Source organism: Lipophrys pholis (assembly GCF_963383615.2).
Source record: "Lipophrys pholis genome assembly, chromosome: 16".
Taxonomy (NCBI): Eukaryota; Metazoa; Chordata; class Actinopteri; order Blenniiformes; family Blenniidae; genus Lipophrys; species Lipophrys pholis.
The window spans coordinates 7,903,146-7,927,630 of NC_137634.1; the positions used below are offsets into that span (position 1 = coordinate 7,903,146).

At 42.0% G+C, this 24,485-nt stretch overlaps 1 protein-coding gene across 2 annotated transcripts in view; it reads right to left on the reverse strand.

The window, feature by feature from the left end:
• Nucleotides 1-24,485, reverse strand: part of LOC308121506 (roundabout homolog 1-like) — a 90,370-nt gene that overhangs the window by 21,788 nt on the left and 44,097 nt on the right. The window contains exons 3-6 of one of the 2 annotated variants that reach the window (XM_080482765.1): nt 7,221-7,378; nt 3,182-3,302; nt 728-866; nt 474-625 (exon numbers count right to left, since the gene is read on the reverse strand). In XM_080482765.1, coding sequence (XP_080338891.1) covers nt 474-625; nt 728-866; nt 3,182-3,302; nt 7,221-7,378 — 570 coding nt within the window. Of the gene's footprint in view, nt 1-473; nt 626-727; nt 867-3,181; nt 3,303-7,220; nt 7,379-24,485 lie in introns of those variants that run through there. The other variant, XM_080482764.1, reaches the window with a different exon arrangement.

Consider the following 24,485-nt stretch of genomic DNA (forward strand, 5'->3'; position numbering starts at 1 on the left):
CAGGGTGTCTCGCACCGAATGAATCCATTTTCCTTCGGTCACGTAAACATTTACTTTGCACTCTCTTTTCAATTTAGTTCGGGACATAACTATGAAACGCGCTGTAAACAAACTCCTGCAGTGTCTTATGTCACTTGTTAGCACTGGTGACTGCTGCAGATGTTATATGACCTTCAGGGGGGGAAGTGGAATGGAAAAACAGCACACACACAAGTACCTCAGGGATCATTTCACCATTCTGTGCTGTCATGAGAGCAGAAGCAAGCTAAAGCACTGTAATGAATATTACGACTAAATAAAAAGCCAATGTTGTATCAGAGTCACACCCGGTTAATTTAAGGCACTGAGAGACTGGATTAGTTCTCCTGTTAGGTCAGCAACGGCTGTCAGGTACACACTTCTCATCCATGAAAAAGAAACTTTGAAAAAAAAAAAAAAAGCGTGACGGTAGCCCTGCAGTTGGAGGATGTTACGTGTGAAGGTCGAGTTGTACTGACCGTGCACAGTGAGCGTAGCGGATGCTTCAGACTTCCCCACCATGTTCTCCACCACACACGTATAGGAGCCCTCATCTGAAGAGGTCACTTGGCGAACAATCAGGGTATGGTCCTCCAGGATTTCAAATCTGCGGGCAGGACGGACACACATGCTCAGGAGATGAAAGAACGAGTTGAAATGGCGTGTTTGCATGGTAAATTGCTGTATGTAGCGGGCCTTTGTGAGTTACCTGCCCTTAGGCAGGTCAGAATCATCTTTCCTCCAGCGCACAGTGGGAACAGGGTCTCCTTGAACCACGCAGTGAAACTCCACGCTCTCCTCTGCCAGCACCACCACACTGCTCGGCCTCCTCACAAAGGTTGGCCGTTCTGAAGGGCAGCACAAACATTATGGAGTTTATTACAGCCGTGTTCAAAAGCAGAACAACACATCGTATACCATTTAAAAGCGTATTAGGCAGAGACTCTATTGACAATAGAGAATATTGATTTCCACATTATTTATGCTGAAAATACTCCGCTTTTCTTGTCTTTTGAACCCACTCATGGCAATTACTTCACCGAGTGTAGGCCCAGCGTCTCCTGAGAGATTGCAGAGAGATCTGAACCGCCGGGGGGGGGCAGTATGTCTGAAAATCTTGGGGTCTGGGGTCTGCATTTTTAAAGATGTTGTGGAAAACAACTAATAGTGTAATAATGGCCAGCCTGTAAAAATGTTTGCCTTTTTCAATGTAACAAAACACATAACATAATAACTTGCCAATAGCGACATAAGATATTTCATCCATTGTTCCATTGTTATAATTTGCCAACATGTTAATCAGTTATTACATGATTGAAGAAGCAATAAAAAAATTCTTTCAAAATGTATTAACCGCAGCCAATAATGCCATGATAGATAAATAAGGCAGTATTTCTTGGATTTCTTTTTGCAGGGTTTGTGCAGTTTGCGTGTGAAAAATAGATACAATGGACGGGATAATCATATTCTTTCTCTGTGGAAACAAACTCTACAACTCTACCTCAATCATGGTTGCAAAAAAAAAATCTTATTATTTAATTATATTATTAGCAAAGTATTACATTATTGGCTTTATTACATTCAGAATGGCTAAAATTGTTAACATAATTGGCAATTATTAGATTATTGTTTATCTAAAAACCTCCTTAAATGAATAATTTCCTATTCAGTGTAAAATAAGCTTCAGTGCCAAAGTGCTACTTCTAACTTGCACAAGATCCATTATTTTGTTCTTAGAACTAACTAGTTGCTAACTAGTTAAAACTAGAGAAATAATAATCCCAATTTTACCCCATTTATGCTTGACCTCAGTCGTTTGAAGCAAGCACAGCAAGGCAGTGTTAATGCAACAATCAAATTGGACTATGATGGATTGGGTCTATTCGTCATAGGCTTGTTCAAGTCGTATTCTAGTCTTTATACAGTATGTTTTCTAAAGGAGCAGTACATTGAACTTAAAACAAAATAAAAAACAAAAACAAACCAAAAAAACTGTTGTATCCAAAGGCCATTCAAGCAGACCATAAGTGATCAAACTAACAGGCATCAGGCACAATAATTAAACTTTGCTGACTATGGACAAAGAACAGCATCTTCCAGTTAATTAAAATGTTATCCAGTGATTATCTCTTCAGGCTTTATCGTTTCCAAGGGCGTATGTAAGGAGGTGAAGAGGTGAGAGAAGGACCCCAGAGTGAGTCGATTCCACAATGATGGTGGGAATATTTCAAATCTTCAGGTGTTTTTTCTACTCCTGCCATCAACATCAACTAACCAGACTACCAGACTGTTCTTCAGGGAAAAGATTCTACGAGTTAACAATCAGGGTTGAGATGAGGCCCAACCACTTTTCCCTCCATTCATCCGCTTTCCTGTTTCCCTACATCCATGCAGGCAAACTGCATTAAATTGCATGTGCTGCTTAAATGATTTTAATATGCAAGACATAGTGACTTTATAGAAACCCTCCAAATGTCACGTCTGTTAAATTTTTTTCCCCCCATTGTAGCATGGTTGAATGTTTCTTTTAAAAAATATCTAAATTATATATTTTTTTTTAACCAGACCAACATACTTTAGCAGGTCCAAGGTAATAGACTTTGCACTTTTAAATGAAAACAATTAAAATGTCGGTCAATTCTCATTATCTAGTCAATTATTATGAACAACTTGTAACATTTTGATTTGTTTCTGCATTCAGCTCGATTATCCCAACAGCCTTGAAAGGCTTCATGAGGCCGTACACTGTACATGTGCAACCCATACCAAGGTCATTTAATTGTTTGGTGCTGATAAAAGCCCCATTCTGATAGAAAGGGAAGAAAGGAAAATAGGTGGGGGATGACTGTTGAAAACATGAGTCTCGGGGTTCCAGGTTTTCAGAAGCACGGTACCATGGAGACTCTCATACCAAAAGGTTATACTGTTAGATGTAGCAGCGGCGCATGCTCAGCACATGCTTGGTGAGAGAGCTCTCCAAAGCTGCCAGACTGGATGCTGCTGCGGCATAATTTACATAATTAATGGGTTATTTTAGCCCCCCCCCCGTAAAAAAAAAGAAGCTCATACAGCCGATTGGCACAGAACCACTGTAAACCGAGATGACACTTAAACGAGTATGGTGAACGGCAATCACAAAGATGCTCTTTTTTTTTTTTTTTACCAAGCACTGTGAGTTCAGCGATCTCGCTCTCCCTCTCTCCCACCATGTTGGTTCCAACGCAGATGTATTTCCCGGCATCGCTCTTCTTCGTGTTGGTGATCATCAGCTTGCCACTCCGAATCTTAAAAGAAAACACAGGAAATGTTTGCACTGCTGTATTTGCACTGGATTTGTGGTTTTGCATTCATAATGCACACGCTAATCTGACTGCAATTTGTATTCCATGATAAATGCACCACAGGTAAAGTTTCCTCTGTGTGACATTGCCATAATCACATCTGCACCCATCTTCCATTTGAAAACACATTCACTTGACGGTATATCAGCTCATACAGTTGTGTATGCCTCCGTGTGCATCAGTATGGCTCTCTACATCTGAAGAATAGAGTTTGCACTTGCCTTTCAAGCTGCACAGAAGGTCACCCATTAGGAAATTACATAATTCATATCTGGTGCTACACAAGAATCCTGGGAACAAAGACACTGCTTCTTTGTTGAGATTTCCCTTAGATGTTCTGTCAGCCTGCTTTGCCTTTCCCAAACTTTTTCAATTTTTTTTCAGCCACCTCTATACTCGTATCAGCACGCACACAGACACACCCACACCCACACACACACACACAACAAAGAGGTGGAAGACATATGCACTCCATGCTGTTTTCGCTCCTCGCTATCCCCCACACGCCCCCGCAGACCACGGTAGCTGTCTTTATGGCGCTTTGAATGTGAGCTGCGGTGCTGATAGTCTGCAGCTCCAGTGTGTTAGAGGTGATGGCGGAGCAGTACTGAGTCGACTTGATACTGCAGAAGGAAAACAAGCTGATCTGAGGACCTCAAAACAAAACACAAAGCTGTGCTCTGCAGACGGACATCTGTAACCTACTCCCAGGCATCAGCTTCAATTAAACTTTCATCTCAGTTATTATGCTTTAAGATTGCTTCTTTCCTATTTTTTTCTTCCTTCCTAGGCAATGGAATCAAAACTATTCATACAGCCCGGCCAGGAGCACGCATAGTGCATAGCACAGCTCCATCATTTCTCAAAAGAGGTCGGAGGTCAAGGCTACCCACAGTGCCTTGGTAATTCGGCCTCATGCTAGACAGCACCTGGCTTGGTGGGCACTCTCCACTTGCTGGCTCGCAGATGGACTACATCATTAAATTGCTGCTGCAGGGATGAAACCAACAGCCTTTCATTTATTAGTCAGCGTCCTCTGGGCAAGCCCTCCACCACAAACTGCTCATACTGTCCACCAAATAAATAAAAACTAAGAGCGGCCTAACTATGGCTGACAGTCCAAATCTGTTGTAAATGATGTGGTTGTAGGAGGAAGACTTAACAAACTGCGGAGTACCTCGCATTTGAGTGCACTTTGGATACACAATGGCAACCGCTGGTAATCATAGGGAGCACGCAGGAGAGTTTGGGAACCGGTACTGCAGATTCAGCCGTTTCTGTCAGCGTTCAGTGGATTAGAGTTGGATGTTTGGAGTGACATTCGAGCCAATGCAAAATGTTGCAAATTTGGTTGAAAATTTAGTTTTTTTTAGTGTGGGTGTATTTTGCACAAGAAAGATGACTGGATAATAAGAAACCACTGCAATTCATAAAAACGACACCAAGGGATTTCAAAGTGTGATGCGATGAGCCCCCAATCGCAGAGCCTGAATCACGTTGCCACCCCCAGCCCCTCCCGACTCCCATACTGCACTTTGATTATGCCAGGTACACATTTATGGTTGCATGCCGGACATCCAAGTGTTTTTCACATGATAACATTTTATCGCAAGGGTCTCTATTTTCATTAACACCCAAAGCCCTTCTCGTGCTCGGTACACAATTTTTATTTGAGATAGCAGGTAACGCTTTCTATATACTGTATATACTGTAGATTGCAGCTCCGACGAGTTCACATTTGTTTCATCATTTCAATTTCACTCAATGTGTGTTTATATGCTAAATAGACATTCTATCCCCTATTTTATCTTTCTTTTAACCAGAGTTCTTCTCAAACTGTAAGGGGAAGAAACATCATGCTTTGAAGACACATCCCTCTGACCCCAAGATGTTTGATGCTGTTCTCCAACAGAGGCCTGCTCCACACTTTGAAAACCAATGACTCACATAACAGAGCATCACATGTCAAATAAGGCAACCCAGTCTTTCATTTTATATTAAGTCAAATGTCAGTCGATTGCTAGATTATAGACTTCTCATCTTCTTAATGAGGTACATTGCCAATACATATTTTCAATACAGCAACGATGTGTTTCATAACTAAATATTTCACTTCATTCATTATATATATATATATATATATATATATATATATATATATATATATATATATATATATATATATATAATTCCTTGCATTGACCTGGCTTCTCTATTCAATTCCACAACTGGGTTTATGTAAGAAGTATTTCTTGACAAACTGATATCAAATCCTGTTGCACTGTATCATTGCCAGTATTATGTTTCTCAAGGCAAGATATATCCAGTGTCTCGGACTAATTTTACCCTTCTGGTCTCTGCAACGTTTGCTGTTTGCTGTAAATACCTCTGTATTCATAACTTATGCAGCTGATTAAAGAGCGGATGAAGAGCTTTTTTATTTCCTGTACCGACCGCTCCTCGTTTTTAGCAGCAGTTCCATCACACGGAAATCCAAGTGTGGTTTGTCGGTCCTCCATCTCGGACACCAAAACCTCAGCTTGCGTTTCTGCTCTGTTTCAAAGTCTTCTCTTTGCTATTCACAAAGCCTCAGATACCCTGAAGGCACATGTATCCTCAAACTATTCATAGTGCAATTTTTATGTTCTTTGCCACATAAAGGCATGCAACTTGTTCATCACAGTCTCTTAGCATGTGGGTACATTCATGAAATGTGTATTAAGAATTAACTGCTTCTATTTATCAGTATGAATAAATATTGCCTCAAGGGAAACACTGAAACGGGTAGAGAGAAGCCATGAATCACTTAGTAGTGGACTCCTTTTGTCTTTGTACTGTAAGTAATGTCTCATGGCAAAGACACATTTCCATATAGAAAAGATGATTAGGGAGGACAAAGACAGGCCCGTGGAAAGTACAAAGCAAGAAACAGTCTTTGTATTTCCCTCAGAGGAGCCCCTCCCCCCCGGCTCTGATCCGTTCCTCTCCTTAAATCAGAGATAGCTGCTCTGTCCATCACAGTCCCCCAGAGAGACTCTACCTGTCACTCCACACTAACGCAAGCTTTGAATCTTATGTCGGGTGTACCCGGGAGCACTCAGAGACGTTCAAATAAACAAATCAACACACGCACACGCACACTGCTGAAGGCTGGTGCTATTCTGGTGTCAAAGCGACGACAAGCTTGCCGTTGCTCGCCTATCTCGCTCAGTGCAAAATAACTTTAACGTATATAAAAACATGACAAGAAAGTCACTGCTGTGCACTGACACAATCTGTACTGCAACAAAATAAATCAGATCTTCTCTTTTAATGTATATCACTACTTATCATATAAAGCAGCAATATATGTAGAGTTGAAGTTGGAACATCAGAGCTTTACTTTTCAAAATGCCAATAGAGGAAATTGGTTGTATAAAAAAGCGGGAAAACACTTGTGCAACACAAAAAAATTTGACATTTCTTTTCATGAACTACGCCCAACAGGTCAGAATAAAAGGTTGGAACAATAAAAAGCTGATTGAAAGACTTCGGTGGCTTCGCTGGTGGAGCGGCCATGTTCAACCCCCCCCCCAGCTTGTCCTGTTCGTCTCCTGGTCCCTCGGCAAGACACTAAAACCCCTATTCGCTCCAGATGGTATGTGAGCACTGTAACTCAGCAGCCAAACAGATGAATGTGGCTAATCATGTAAAGTGTTTTGAAATGTGCTGTATAAATAAAGTGCATTTACCACTTACAAATTACTCATTCCGGCAAAGGTGATAATTTATTTTTGAATGAGAGTTTAGAGAATGAAATAATCATTAGCTGCAGGGTTTGAGGAGTGTCTCGATTTAAAGGTTGAAGTAGGATTTTATTACTGTAATGCGCTCGTCTCTGTCATCTAGATTGGCGCCGTCTTTCCTCCAGGAGATGGTGGGTTCAGGGTGTCCGCGGGGTGGTTGGCACTCCAGCACCGCCGGCTCACCGACTGCCACCATCACGTCGACGGGGTTCTGTCTGAAGTCGTCCCGTAAGACTGGAAAACACAAAGACAAGTGCATCGGTAAACACAAAGGGTTTAATGATGTTTGATTATACACACAAAAGGGGTAAAGCACAATATTTGCTCATACTATTGGTGTCTGTAAAAGTGTGTGTGTGAGGGAGGGGGGGGGGTTCATTAAGTTCATTCCAACAACTGACTGTGGTGTTCATAGTTTTTAACTGTATTGTTTTGAGTGCAAAAAACGTGATCCCAAGGAAACAGATTTATGAATTCACTTCTTCACTTGTCTTTTCTGTTTTGGTTCCTAAAACCAAATACAAAATGCACATTTTTATCTTTTTTTTTTTCTTTGCCTGGGTAAACTGGGCTGTGATCTGCCATGTTGTTAGTCACCTAGCAACAGTGTTATGAAGACTTAAACCACTTGAACAGCGAGACATTGTGTACTTGACTTTTCAGGTTGAAAAAAGTTAATAGCGGCATAATAATGGGGTTGTTTGCTGGATCTGTCCATCACAATTTTTTAAGAGCTGCACAGAAACACTTACCCAAAATATAATGGCGCAATGTTTATATTCTACTTATCAAGTGTCAGTCATTCATCTAATTTGTGTGTTCTCGAAATTCCCCCGGGGCTTAATGCCTTACAGTCTACTGAAAGAAGCTGCTGTGAAAGTTGGTAGTTTTAATGGACAACAGTAAAACGAGAAGATACACGGCTGCAAAGCTCTGGCGAAAGGTGGGATCCAGACAAATGCACTTGCAGGAGGCGGAAAGCTACCAGACTAATTCATCATGTTTCCACAATGAGAAGCAGAGAAGAAAATAAAAAAAATCTTGCAGCCAGAAGCTAAAGACAAAGCAAACTTGCTTCTCCTCTGATGGAGCCGAACTGAAGAATGTGATGTTTGGTGGCCACAAGCAGCCCCTTCCTGTCTCCATTAGCTTTTACTCCAAACACCTCGGGGAGGATACTGGGACTACTAGTTGTAAGATCAGAGCAAGAAAGGCCAGGATATGTAAAAGGGAAATGGGGTCCTTTGTAATGAAAACAATCTCTCATTCCATATCACTGAGCACACTTGTGCCCTTGCCGAGATGAACACCATGTGCTAATGTAGACGCCTGTGCATGAGTGACTGCCGTTAAGCGTTCCCAGTCTTAAATTACAGGAGGGGCTTAGAACCTGAACAAGCCAAGGGAGTTGAGCCAACTCAGAGCGAGCAGAACAGCAGAACACGGCTGAGCCGGTTGGGGTGAAAAGACAGGAAACAATAAGGAAAAAAGGCATAATCGTTCCCAGATGGAGGCAACCCGTTCACCTCCGGCTTCAGATTTGGCTTTGCAACTGTAGGCAATTGGGCCCAAAAAAAAAAAGAAGTCTGATGAGGGTCGTGGCTATGGGAGAACAAATTGGGATGACCTTCTAATTGGGAGTATTCGGGCCCCCGCGTGTCTTTGAGCTCCACTCCGCCACGTTGCCCCTCTGATCCTCTGAGCTCGGTTGCGACTGGCTGACTACAGTTGACTGAGTGCTGATGGGAAACAGCTGCCTGACGACCCCCCCCCCCCCCCCCCCCCCCCCATTCACCACCACCCCCCCCACCCACCCACCACCACCACCACCACCACACTCGCCAGCTCTGCTGCGTCACATGATAAAAGGCATTCCTCATGGGACACAAAAAACATGGTTGAGGTTACTTCAGACAGGAAGAGAGTGAGACCATCGCGACTTGTCGTACAGTGCGTGCGTGTCTGCTGATTGATCGACTGACGCTATCTTCCAATTCCAATAGCCGTTGGCTCACAACATCTGCTTTTAGTGTCGTGTGAGGTCCATGTGAAGTGTTTCCATAGGATTTGAGAGCCTTTCCTCCCGGCCTTTTGTCAAAGATTTATTTTGGTTTGATAGCAGTGCCGTTCGTGTCAGGAATAAGGCGGAGGCAGATAAGGATTAAAAGCAGGGGGAAGCTCATGAAGGTTACGTGAAGAATGTTCTCATAAGTGTGCCTGCGTTTTGTGGACAGGGAACAGTTGGAGGGTGATATACTGGTGTGCAGGGTGAGCACACAAATAATGTGGAACATGTGCTCGTAAAACTGTCTGTTTATGTTCTCAGAAGGGAAAATGTATCTGCTTATTAGGTTGTAATAGGAAATTATGCATGGCCAAGTAAAAACCGTGCAAGCATATACAAATGTAGGCACTTTGATTCTCAAAAGTTAAATAGGTTTAGACTGATTTTTTCTCCCCGTCAGGCTTCAACTCCTGCCGCTCTCTTGCGTTAGCGTCTTTTCTTGTCATCTCCTATCCGTGCAATTCCGATAATTTCTGCTTATCTTTAACCGAATCCTCACAATCTCGCCTCCTGAGAGAGATGTTGCTCTCTCCACTGTCTCTAGTTTTAAATCCCTTAAGTCAGTAACATTTCCAAACCCAGGCAATACAGACCGGGGGAAAAAGAAACCGTGCTGACTTAAGGGACGCTTTCAGAATTATGCAGCGGACAATCACCACAAATTAAACCCCATTTCTTTCTTTACTTTCTGTCGGTTGGCTTTGATTAGGGAATCTTTTACATCTCTCTTATGTGCTCCTGCCAACTTCAGAAACTTCAGCAAATTCTTCCGAGTTTTCTCTAATTATATTTTCCATTCTCTCGCTCCCTTGCATCTGCTTCATGTGGCTTTGTTCATCATGCTGCTTTATTGCCTTCACGTATATTTCACAGGTTCTTAGGCCATATGTAGCATAAAGGCTCGATACCCACCTCTACAGCTTCTGAAGCCAGCCCAGCTTGAATGTTTAGCTGGAGCTTTGCACCTCTCGCCGTCTTGTTTTCTCCCTCCATCTGATCCCCCCGCAGATGAGAATCTCATAGCCCACTTCAAAGCATCAGCCCTTGCCCTCACTAGTCTGGATCTGACAGTGCCTGACTTCTTGTTAGTCCTCTGGAGCCTGAGCCACAGCTTGAAAGGCCCGCTGCAGCCAAGCTCCAATAATCCTCTCTGCTGAGTCCAACTGGACCAAAAAGGAATACAATCAAGCCCCACAGACGTGGGGCGGTATGCAGTAAAGTTGTCACACTATATCACTGCACGAGACACCTTTGGTTGCTTTACTCTGCGGCCATTCTCTGTTTTGTAATCAAAGCAGTTATAAATTGCAAAGCCTGATAGCTGCGGATGCTTCTTTTCACCTCTCGGTATCAACATGCCAGCTTTTGTGGAAAAGTAGAACATTTTGGTGTGTCTGCATCAGTGGTTCAGCGGGTTTTGTTTTTCATGTATATTGGAATTCATGAGAAGATTGATGTAAGAAAACAGTAGAACACACACTGAAATCAGAGAAGCGTGTTGTGACATGTCACTTTTGGCTCCAAAAAAAGACATTTTAAAAATGCGACTGCATTTTTACAGTCAGCAGGGTGTGAACTCGACAGCTATAATTATCTGTTAAGCAATCGCAATAGCTGACATCATTATCATAGAATAAGATATGAAAAGACGCTTTGATGAGATGAGATTTTGTTTGGACATCAGGGATAAAACTTGATAGTATTTGGAAACATGGAGCGAGTTAACAGCCAGAGAGGATCCCACACGTATTGGAAAAATCAGATCAGACCAATTCAATCGAGTCATAACTATATGGATCTTCTTCTGGGACTGGACTCTCTCTTTCATGTTAAACTGTTCACCTCAATATATAGTTTGAGGAACTTCATCAACGTAAACTTTCGACAATAAAGCACTGACAGCATTTGTGCTAACACACAGGATTGTGCTTCTGAAAGACTATTCTAGTTGAGTGGTGGAAAAAAGAAATACTTGTGAATATGTTTTCTGTCTGCCCATTAATGACACAGGATTTCCCTTCCCTCGGCCTCACAGTCTACCTTTTCAACTTTAGTCTTGCTTTTTTTATTTGCACTAAAACTGAAGTGTGCAAACAGAAACGTATGGTTTTAAAGGGTGTTAAATGCAGGACTGTTCTCGTCTGGCTTGGAGTAGAGGCTTTCTTTTGATTGTTTGCTGCTTTTGACTTAGATCATCAAACTTTATTCAAACTGAATTCCACTGTGATGAAGTAAAACCTAACTTTTAGGTCCATTTGTAGGTAGCCTACAGTATAGGTAATTTCCCTATATTTCATTAGACCATGTCTGCAATATGTGAATACTAAAAGGGAAAAGAGACTGAGACAGAGGTTGAAATTATGGTTCTTTCACTCTTCCATAACACTCTGGACCGAGACCGCACTAAAATACATTATTCCAAGGGTAAGTGGTAATAAGTAAAAATAACTACTGGCATCTATTACACTATCCTGAAGTCTTAATGTTTCCCAGCACTTGAACTTAACTGAAATACAAACTAGCCTTGCCTTCCAAAAACATCCCAGCGCACGGAGTCAAAAAAATGTATAAATATAATAAATACAGTGAACGAACCTTAAAAATGCAGCTATCATTCAATCCCACCAGATATGAAATCCTTGACTTTTCTCACAATCTATCTCCTGACCTTTCCCTACCCCCTACCTCTCACTTTTAGTCTGGAGAGACAGAAAGCTGCAGGAGAAACAGCTGCTCCACAGAAAGAAAGAAAAAAAGTCAAAACCCAAAACAAAACAATATGCCCAGCTCATGTATAATAGCTGGTCAGATGGTTCGAAAGAAGAATCAGACTCACAAACAGTGATACAGGAGGTCCGGTGGGTCTTTATCAAGCACCTACCAAAACCAATAATACAATATGAACCGCAGCCAAGCAGATCCAATAAGAAGCGAAGGTCCCACACATACAAATTACAATACATGCATTAGCTCAGTCTCATAACTATGCCACATGAGACTTGCGGAACACACACTCGCATCCAGAAAACAACACACACTGCTTATAAAAGGAAACAAAAATTCCTCACCCGTCCTCCTCAAGCTCCCTTATTTGAATTTCATTTTCTCCAAAGAAATCATTACTCAAAAAAGTCCCTGGGCAAACAGATTTTCTTTTGCATGCGGAGCCATAAATCTATCTTGTGTTTGGCAAGCCAATTAACTCGGCATAGTGGCTCACTTACCGGGATGAAACTCCCAGTTATAGTATTTGTTGAGTCTTTTAACTCTTAACTTTGTCTCTGCTCTTCCTCCCTTTTCCCTCGCGCAGATTGAGAAAGTAGTTTCCTGTTTCCTCTAACAGGCCTAATCAGATAAACTCTCATAAGACGCATTGCTGTATTAACTTGTTTTATCAAGATTTGTGTCATTTATTTAATGGCTCCCATTATTTTTTATCTCACTGTACTGACAACTCCACTGATGATGCTGTCACCACCACTGCCGTCAACTCCAGGTCAACATTTGGGGGGGGGGGACTTTCTCCAGCGAGCCTTTTTTCTTATCATAGTGATAATAAAAATGCAGTATGCATTTATTTTATTAACCCATACATTCTGTTTGAGTCCTAATTGACCGGTTTAGTCAATTTTAAAAACCCAACATGTAATTATTTCACCCTGAAATTTTTATATATTTTCACAAAGTGATGAATAAAACAAAAACAATATCATTCAGCTATTCTCAAATGTGACAATTTGCTGCCATGTTTCTCGTCTTATATTGAACAGGGCAGGTTGTTGTGTATAACAGATGTTTTCCATCAAAAATAAGTGTGGTGAAACCGAGAAAATACACTGTCCCTGCTCTGGCTATTTATACATTATAATTACATATTTTACTTCTATGAGTGAAATCATGGCCTGGGTCAAAAACAATCTGCACCATACTGTGCAGGCATGACATTTGAACAGTATGTCAGGATTATGACACATTATTTTAGAATTGAATGTTAGTTACAAAATTCTTATGAATAAAAACTATAAATCAAGCAACAGAAGACTTTGTTCATAAAAAAAACAAAAAACGTGGAGTATACCTGTGGATCCTCTTTAAGGGCTGCTACCGGTGTATTCACATCTGGATCCACTGAGACTTTACTGTCTTTACTTTAAGAGCCAGTAAGTGAAATGATGATCCACTTGTGCATATGAATCACACAAGAGCTACCTGTCTGAAGTGAACACATGTGCAGACATTCAACCCAGTGAGTGTGCCAATTATTGGAAAATTTGAAGTATTGGCAGCTGTGCTTTGCAGTGATTGGTGACGGGGAAGGGGGTTGGGGTGGGGCTCTTGAAACCCACAACCTTGCGCCACCTCTTTATATCCTCCCACACGTAACAACAAGAGACAATGATAGTGGCAAAAAAAAAAAAAAGGAAGGAATGAGGGATTTCACCCTGACAGAGGATGTACATGTGGACTCAACACGCGTACATACAGCCTATTAAGAAGCACTGCATCCTGACAGGGGGCTTTATGTACAACACGGGGCTGCATGAGTGTGTGTGTGCGTGCGTGCGTGAGGATGGATGCACTGTTTTATCGGTTCTTGGAAGTTCTGACACTCTAATCCCGTTGATGTACGTGCAGAACATATCACTCGTGAGGGGCAGATATTAAAAACCAGCTAAAAGGATTGTGTAACCTCGTATTTAATCTGCTCTGCTCACCCCTATCCCCTCTGTAAGAGGGAACGCGTTGCTGAGAATAAGGAGAGGGCAGATATGAAAAGACAGACGGGCATGAGGCAGATTAGGAGAATTAGTGATGTGGCAGAAGAGCAGGGTGAAACAGAGGCTGAGGCGCTCTGATAGGGCGAAGAAAAATTGTCAGCGCCACAAAAAGTGGTTGACTCAGAGGTGCTGATTCCTTTTCGCTCTTTTGCAACACATCAAAATGTACAAGGGGCTTTTTTTTGTGTGCAAATGCTCAACATAATGCAGGGGGGAAAAAAGGATACACATGTTGGAGAATTTACAGGGATACTTGCTCATTTGTTTGTAGTAGTTCTGAGTGTCTTCCACTCACACCAAGTATCTTTGATTGAATACTGGAATTGTTTGTCACATTATAACAAGCTGTTGGGATATACAGCCAACCAGCAGTCGTCCTGTCCCAGGTTGGTGCTTTCAATTTGTAATATCCGGAAAAACCTTTATATACAACATGACACAGGATATGGGTGCTTGTTTCCATTCTCTGCTGCCTGCCAGTCAAATTGCCCCAACACACTGCAATTTATTGGTTGCAAAGTTAAAGGAAGGAGGGAACGTCATTTTAACCTGATATTATTTGTGATCACTCTGTAATTACAGTAACGCTGAAAGAATTTTGTAAGAGAAAAATTCAAAATACAGATGTCCAATTTGTTCTTTTTGTTATACGAGTTGCAAAAACCCTTGTAACTCTATCCTTGTGGTAAAAGCGCTTAGACGCGATTTGGCCTCCTCGCGGTGCAGATTTTTATTGCCCTCGGAATGATCAAAGTTGCCATTTTGAAGCTATCCTTTTGCACTCAGGTACATTTTAATTTCATTTTGTCTCAATAAAATCCAAATATGTGTGCTGGGAACGTGATAACTGCTTTGGCTCTCCACTTATTTCTTTTTAATCGGGATTCGTTTGGGAAATGCATGCTGGGAAAAGTAATCCCCGGACCCCCAGAGTTTTCATGCTTTGTACCCCCCATTAACACTTTCCCCAGGGGAGGCACGCCCCAAACTTTGAAAGCCACTGGTGTATTAGATATAAAGTGTTTACTTATTTACAGAGACATTATTTCTTTACTCTGGAGCAAGAAATTAAGTAGAAGTACAGGCAGCGCTTGGAGCTCTGCTTTTCAGACCCAATCACACACTTACACAGGACCCCCCCCTGCTGTGTATTGAACTGTTGTTAGGCAAACAGTAAAGACCACGCTCTGTTGCCTGGGAACCCTCTGTGCAGAAGACCAGAATCACACCAGTGTGGATAATGATGAAGACAGTCTCAGGTAAATATTACAAAGACCAGATCAGATTGTTTGGGGTTGGAAACACCACTCGACAAAAGTTACACAAAGCCTCCAAGCAGACCTCAACCTCTAATGTGAAATTTGTTATTTTTCTACCTTTTCCAGAATAAATAGCAGTCTTTGCACTGTGGCGAAAAAAATATACAATAAAACAACTATGTAAAACACAATATATGTATCTAAAATTTCTGTTTAAAGTCACAAAAATCATGCAGAAGATCTTTCATTACTGCTCTTCCATTACGTAAACCACAACACACAGCTCCACGAAGATAAACGAGTGGCACAGTTTCCACCACATCACATGCGTGTCTTTCTGCTGAACAATTCAAAGTCTAGTGTCGGGTTACACCTCATTGTTTTTGCGGATCGATAGATAAATATTGATACTATTAGACCACAAATGAGTCCCAAAGATCGATCTTTGCGTTAAAAGATCATTATTCACTATAATAATCTGAGGTAAGCTTGCCTCTTCATGACAGAAAAAAAAACACATGAAGCTATTTACAAGACCAATTTCTCATGGACTAGCAGGAACTACTTACTCTTCTGTCTGCAATGTGAACTACAGCTGTTTAAATGCCCCACGCAGGTGAACTATGATCATTAAATCAGAGGCTGAGATAGAAATTGATCAGGGCAAAGCACAAAAAAAGACATGTGTGGAGATTATTTTGCTCTGGAATAAGGAAGCATGTTCATAGCTCGTCAATATTAGTGTGTCTTGGAGTCAATTCACAAATACTATTTGAATTGACGTCCTTTTTAGTTCTGTTTTGTGAAGACCTTATGGTTTTCACTAGCATTTGTTTTATTCATTCCTATAAAGTGAAAACTGTATTTAAGAGTAGAATGATTTTATAGTACTTCCAAGTACCAGGGAACCCAATTACAAATACTCACATTACACTAATACAGCAGTATTCTTTGTACGTGTACTTTATGGCTATTTTATCGAGTATATCGTTGTACAGATACTCATTCACACTATGTAGTTTACTCCACTACTTACAGTATATAATACATTCTTACAATCTCAATTAGTATTCAAAGCTGTACATCTGCATCTTTGTAGCTCATAAATGTGTTTCTTTAAAAGAGAAAATATGCCTTTTATCATCATTTCTGTCAAAAATAATGAATCAAATTGAAAGCATAAAACTTCCAAGGGTTAATAAAGTGTTTGAAAAGAGCACTGTGTACTTTTACTTCAGTTATTTTAAACAGTCATTTTAATTGCGACAGAATAAATTCTTTTGCTATTTACGAGCAGTTGTACATAATTTTTTCAGTACTCCTTCCCTCCCTGCTTAACTCGCAGTTAGTTGGCATCTAGTTTTATTTTAACATGATTATAACGTAACGCTTCCATTATAAGCATCAGAAAATGTTCATGTGCTTAACCATGAACATATTATTTTACCAAAACACTTTGTTTACTGCCTCTGGGCTGCAGGTGCGACCTTGCTGATTTGTAAAGCCCTCTCTATCTTTGGAGTTTTATTAATTTGATAAGTAGGTTAAAGAAAAGAGAGACGGGATGAGGGGAGTTAATACACATTCCTGCAATGATGGCAAGCTTCCAAATTATAAGGGCAATTACAATCCAAACTGGAGTATAGAAAAGCCAGAGGGTAAACATGGCGCCTCTCACTTTAAATTGAATTTGTGGTAAAAAAAAAAATTATGAAAATAAAAAGGTCCTATTTGCGATTGTGCATCGATCGAATTCACACAATCATTAAAATCATCCTGCAAGCCAATCACTTGGAAGTGTGTTTTCTAATTAATTCTGCAAAGGTGAACGACTTCATTATGACAAGCTTCTATTAAGCGAAATAAATGAGGAGAGAGTAAATCAGACCCCAAAATGGCAGCTTGGTCCATTTAATGAGTGCAAATGCATTCAGAGTGATGTTTCCATTCTTCGGGGCACACAATGACGCTGGCAAACATGAAGTCTGCAAAAGGCACAGAGTTGTTGTCCTTGAGTGTTTTCTGTGGGGTTTTACATTAGCGAGGAGAGAGTGCTCTTAAGAGTGCCGGTGATGCGATGCAGGCCTTGTATCAGTGGATCAATTCAAAGACTAGATAATGTGTTTATGTGCGTAGGTGATAGCTGTACTTTCCACCTGTTATTCCACAAGTAGCTGTGAGCATGTGAATGCGTGCAGCCACTCTTGTCTGTGGCGTTTCCTTCGTCTTGAATGTTTTGTCATAATCGACCCAAAAGGAATTGTAGAGTGCAGAATGACCACCGCTCTACAGGAACCGTGCTTTGATTATTACCAACCGAGATTTTGTCTGGCTGGTTGGTGAAAATGTTGGGCAGATGACACTAATGAGTGACAGACGAGGCGACGCGTGACAGGGTGTTGACAGCAGCAGGTTGAAATGGCAGTTGAGCGCAGACAAAACCTGGGGCTTGCCGACCTCAAAGCACAATGACCTATATACTGAGATCTGGACTAACAACAAGGCCCCGGTGGGACCTGACCTCCTACTAGGCTTACAATCTGGTCCCACAGCAGACCAACACGGCTTTATTACTTTTAAGGTCCGTTCCAGATGTGAAGCAATTTATAGAGCCCATTGAGACGATCAGGATGTACAATGGCTTTCGACTCAAAAACACAAAAAAAAACCATCTCAACTCCTCAAACAAAAAAGACAAATCATAATAAAATACAGACTGGTTTTAATTATGACAGAAACAGCAGACAACTGGATCTTTCAGATAGCAGGAAGTGCATGCCAATGAGAACGGGCCCGGTACAAAACTAAATCAAGTCCTCTTCTTCTGAATAATGGAGGGAGCGAGAGGCAGTGGAAACGTGGCCCTTTCTCTCCGGGGCAAGAGTCCCCTCGTATGAAAGCAGAGAATGCCACACACACACATACACCACCCTTTAACCCTCTCATTAGTGTAATCCTGCATGAGAAGAGTAAATTGTCATGAATAAATCCACTCAGAAGCCAGCGAATGAAAGACTTTCACTTTGAGATGGATGCATTACCATTTCAATAAGCGTGCCACACTGCAAAACGTTGGCAGTGTTTGACAGAGTAATTGGGAACATTAACGAGTAGATAAAATATAGTTAGCAGAGGGAGGCGTGCGTGTACGAGTGTGTGTGTGACTATGTCAATTAATTTTTTTTTTGTTATTATTTTTGAGCAGATGCAAAACACATTTTTGGATTCCTTTCACTAATAAGGCCAATGGCCAATCAGCCCCCCCCCCCCCTTAAGGCTGGTGAAAAAGGATTTTAGTAGGCTTTGTTTGGCAAAACAAAAGAAGTGAAAAGCAGACAGACCTTCAGACAAATGTATTCCAGTATACTGGCTCATGGAAACCCTTGTTTGAGCAGTATGACCTTAGTGATGCTGTTTGGAAAATCTCCTTGGGCTAGGCTGAGTTCTAAATAAGCACCTTCCATGAACTGTACACAAAAAGGAAAGAGGGGCAAACTTCAGGGTACGTGCAATTACACATAGCAGACAAGTCATACATCTGAAGCTTAGTGGGCCGCTCTTTGTTTGAATGAGTATCCACCCGAATTCCTACCTGGCCTCTTGTTTGTGGAAAAAAAAGACAAGGTGGGGAGATATAGAAATAATAAAGTGCAAGAACCCCGGAGACATGCTGGGAGGAGAGGAGTGCACCCGGGTCACAAAGAGAGGCGATGGGAGAGGAGGAGCAGCAGGATCAGGAAGAGTTGGTGGTGGGGAGGGCAACATATTGTAACAAAGAGAAAAGTGAGCAAGACAAAGGCAGGCAGGCAGTGGTAGGAGCCGAGATACAGACACAAAGAAACAAAGAGCTACAGTGAGCTACAGTGAGCACAGCTCGGAATGAGACGACTCAATAGTCACGCTTTGCTTCACGGTGAGCCAGGCGCCCAAAAACAAAAAAAAAACGCAAAAGTTATGTGTTAACAAAAACACACACACCGACGCAAATCATACCCCACCGCACACACTCATAGTTACAGTAATGTTCTGCATCTTAATGTACCCCGAGGTGCCCTAGTCTTCCTCCTGCCATCAATCTGGGAGACAACTCAGGGCCCAGGAGAGAGCGAGGCTACGAGCGGATACGCAGTGTTCGCCAGTATGACAGAAAAAAAAGCACAACATAAATCAGGCAAAGATACACCAGACAGAATCACCGGGATGTTTTCACACAAATATTTGATACTGTGGCATTATATTCTGGGGGCATATTGTGCTGACTGACAGATATACATTTTGCAGTAAGATACACAACATAACACAACAATGCTCTCATTCAAGCAGGGAAAATTGCATTTTCGTGACAGGAAAAGATGCTGACAGTGCAGGTACAGATAGCGGAATCACATGACTGTGAAGCATTTGACACCGCACTACATGTAATTTCCACACAACTGATGGATATGTGAAGAAATGCAGTACGGAGGTTAAAAAAAAAAAAAAAGAAAACGAGCACGATTGGCTGATTTCAGGCCATTTAGTACATCATGTCAGGTGTTCGATATTGATAATAACGTGTGCAGGCAGGATGAGACAGATGGAGCGAGCACAATGGCGCATAACTGTGCATCAGTCAAGGTTCACCGGTGTTCCTTTCACAATTATCTCCTTTTTCTAATTCAGTATTGCTCACTAATCATGAATGGGAACACATGCTGTCTACATTTTTTAATGCTATCACCTGAATCAGGAAGGGTTTCAAAAATTGCACAAATTGAGCTGAAAATCTATCAACAAAATAGCCTTGAAACAGTAGTTGCTTACAGTCCATTCAATTCGCAGAGAGGCTTCAGACGGGTGATTTACAGTTGGGATGGGAAGAGAAATTGAGTCGAACGACAAGCTTGTTTGGTTTGGACCGAGCTGCACCGGGAGGAATGAATGGGAGGAGAAATGAATGAGGGGTGAAAGATGAAACTTTAATGATCCCTCCAGGGAAATTCGGTCATTGCGGCAGTGTAGGGAAGGGTATAGATAAGGCCTGAGCAAATGCACATTTCCAGATAATGCATACAATAATAAAACTAAATAAACACCTTAAGGATGACTAAATACAGTGAATGTGATGATTAGTAACACCTTTATATGTCAAATGCCCATGCCAAAATGTCACATCGAGTGGAAATGTCAGGCATGGCGAAAATGTGTGAGATGCTTAAATGATCCAAAATTGCAGATGGAGCAAAAGACTGCAGAGAAAAAGGAAGGAGGGAGTGGAGACAGATTGAGCAGAGGAGGGAGGAAGACCAGGAGGACTGTGCTGAAGCAGTCCCCAGCCCCCTTAATTGGTAGGAAACAAGAGGTCTCTGAATAAACACTCATCACAAGGCAGAGCCTGGCTCGTTTTTCCTCTGCTCACACTATCCATCCATTTTCTTCAAGTAGTTCAACTGAAAGCTAACTCGGAGCTGCGCTCTCTTTCAAAGCTTTTCCTCCTCCTCCTCCTCCTCCTCCTCCTCCTCCTCTCCTCTAGACTTCCCCTTCACTCGTCACCAGTCCCAGTTGTCTACCCTCCATCCTCTCATGTATATCTGTCTGTTGCTGGGACAACACACTAAACACAGATTTCCAAATATAACAGCAAACTGTTCTCAGAGCAGCAGCCATCCCCCAACTCTGCACCTACTGCTCTCCGTGTTGGTCTCTAATACTCTGCTCTCTCTGGCTGTTGGCCTGCAGCACCTCCCCTTATTTCTGCTTTTTGGTCTTCTCCCTAATTATCTCTCGTGGAGGACTAGGTAGCCCACACCATCCCCCACACCTCTCCAGCCCCGCTACTGAGAGGCCCTGATGAATAATTTCACGTTTTTCGAGGCTTCTCTTTCTCTCGTCCTCAAATTGATTATTGTACAGAAAGCACAGCTAAAAGAGCAGCCCACTGGGTAATTTGTCTTTCTGATGAGCAGAGTCCATGGCTAGGTACGGCAGGGAGGGAGGGATGGAGGGAGGTAGGGAGGGAGGGTAGAGCACGGGGGCTCAAAATGATATGCAAAGGAAAAAGAGAAAAACGTGATTATATGAAAAATTGATATTGGATGCTTTGCCCGGCTTGCGTGTGATAGCTCATTCTGTTTGATGTTGTGGTCAGAGGCACAATTGGGGAAAAGTGGACATTTGCATGTGAAAATGTGCGGCGAAAAGTGGGCAAAGTGAGAGAAGTACATCCCTGAGAAGCATCCCTAATTACACCAAGCACGTAGGAAAAATACAGCTAATGCCGCGCCCTGTCATCTTCCTTCTCCGGTCCCTGTGTGTTAAATCCCTTTCGCAAACACTGCAGCAGCGCCCGTAGCTACAAACATTCATCTGTCAATGTTTGATTCCACGTAAATATGGCTGAGTGATGTGCGGCTGGGTGATGCTTGCCTCCAGGTGTTTGCCGCGACACTCCCATTGGCTGCAGTGCCAGACTCCAGTGATGACAGGGGAAGGAGGGTATCATTTGGGCACCACAGGAAAGATCATGGTGCGTGTGTGTGTGTGTGTGTGTGTGTGTGTGTGTGTGTGTGTGTGTGTGTGTGTGTGTGTGTGTGTGTGTGTGTGTGTGTGTGTGTGTGTGTGTGTGTGTGTGTGTGTGTGTGTGTGTGTGTTGTGTGTGGGTGTGTGTGTGTGTGTGTGCGAACACAAGTGCCTACACCCTGCCTTATCATTAGCATGAGGTATTCCATGAATAAGCCGAATGAATAAGCGCTGTCGAAAAAGAAAAAGAAAAAACCCCACAGGATCCCATCCCACCGTGTTCCTCTGCAACATTTGATGAGTCACCCAACTTAATTGGAGCAAATTAGCGGGTCGAAATGAGGTCAAGACTGTGTGTAATCATCAATTATGGTCGAGACAAGTGCGCACCTGAAATGTCCTGAAGAAGCCGCTCACACATTTTGCATCCACCATTTCTTTCTTGCAGGTTCCACCATGCCGCTTCGACTCTCCACCACAGCAGAGTGAGCTGAATCAGCCACCCACCCAATCTCCCTGTCTTCTCCCGCTCTATACTGTACGCCTTCATCACTTTTTTATCCCCCCCTGTGTTTTCCTGTCTTCCAACTTCAATCTCTGCTTACCCTCGGATTCGTTCCCCCAAGCTATCTTGCCATCTCTCAAGGCTTCGCTCCACCCCATCCTCTTTTCTTCTGCTTCAAACTTGCTGCAAAGTCCTTCAGTAAAGCAAGATTTTCCTCGCTGATTTTTTTTCATTCTCTCTCTCTCTCTTTTTTTTTTTTTTTTTTTTTAAGGCTTGAGTTTTCCTCTTTTTCAAAACCAGCCCTGTTGTGCATTCTCCTCCTCCACCACCACCACCACCCCAACCCCCTCAAACCCTCCTAATGGATCCCATGTCAGCAGAATACCAGAGTAAACCACACAACTGCACTGTGGCTTCATGTCTGTCTCTGCTCCAACGTCTCTCTCGCCTCCGTGCATGAAAGAAGGGACAGTGAAACTGCTGGCTGAACACAACGGTGAAAGATTATCCTGACTCTGCACGTCATAGTTCACATGAAAAACCTCAAAAGTTCGCATTTCAGGGTTTCTAACACAATAATCAGCAATAATACCTCAGTTGTTTAATTGTTTTAACTAATGATGAGTGGCCAGTGGTGTAGCATTATTTAATTTCTTTTATATAACAGGTTATTTATTTCTGAACTTAGATTTTTCCTGACTCAACTAACCTCGGAAGGTATCATTAAGCAAGATAAAAACTCAGTTCTTCCATGCTCCAAAATAAGCAGTTGCTTCTGGTCTGCTCAGCACTTACTGGCCATGAAAACATTCTTTTTTTCCCCTAATTTTGTGCCACAACTTGTATCCCAAAGGAAATCACCTTGGAAATGTGCTTAATAAACAGCCCTGTCAGCAAGAAATTATGCTTTTATACTGCTAATTTGACACAAATATATTTTGTTAAGGAATATAATGCCATCTGCAAAATGCATTTTTATCAAAAGAATTATAACATTAAAGTCACACGTATGAAACAAGTTTGTAGTTATACATCTCAAAGCCCTTTGCAATGGAAAGCTCATGAACAAGGTTGAATATTAGAATAGCAAATTATAAAATCAATCAAACCATCTAAAGTTGAAATGTTCAGTGTGTCCTATTAGTCATTTTTGGTTAAATCCCAACAGCTCCCAATATTGCTCTCGTTATTATAGATTATTGTGAACCAGGGGTGTCAAACATAAGGCCTATGGGTCAAGACCGACTCGCAAGAGCCTCCAATGCAGCTCACTTTGTCAGACATTTCACTGTGTTTTGCACCAGAAGGTTTCTGGCTTCATGTTGAGATAGTATTTCCGGTAGGAAATGGATTGTATGACTCTAAGATGAAATTGGCTGTATGTGGCCCCTGAACTAAAATGCATTTGACAGCCCTGTCGTAAACAGTGGTTTGTATCAGATAAGCTGTGTGCAATGTTGTCTATAACTGTTGTAACTATAACTTCAATTCCCTTTAGTTCCAGGGACAATAAATGCAGTTATTTGAATAAACAGTTTTTTAGTTTTACAATCTAAATATTACTGCTTGTGAAGATTTCTTATCAAAAAAGTTATTTTTTCCTGCTGCTGCACCACCTCTGAAGGTTCCTCAGGAAGAATCCCGTTTTGGATATGCATCTTCACATTTTACTTTTATGAGTTAAATGATACATTTTTTTCCCAAGTGAGCCTGCATACTGTGCACTCAAGAAAGTATTCATATAATTTCCTCCTCAATGGGAAATATGTGCCATGACGCTTTGAGTTTCTGAATGCAGCGTCTCATTTCACTGACAAATGTAGCCACTGATGATTTCCCCTCGAACAGCAGGAAGTCAACTAGAATTACAGCTTTTCTTTGCCTCCTTCTCTCCTTCAGTGAAGGAGAGAGACGGTCTGGGAACGAGCTCAGAGGGACAAGGGTGATAGACGACCTGATAAGAGACTGACAGGGACAAACTGTCACATCTCTGCTGGGCTCGGAGCTCCACAGGTACGCCACACAATCCCAGGCGAGCGGGGACAGTGACAAATGGACCCAATTTCCATTTATTTATCTATCTGTTGTGTGGACCACGGAACACATGCTGACCCGCCCCCCCATAAATCTTTATCCTGTTAACACAACACCAATAAAGCGGCACATTAGCCCTCCCAAGCAGCACAGTCTAATCAAGCATGCCGTCACACAATGCGCTCAGAACACCAACACATTT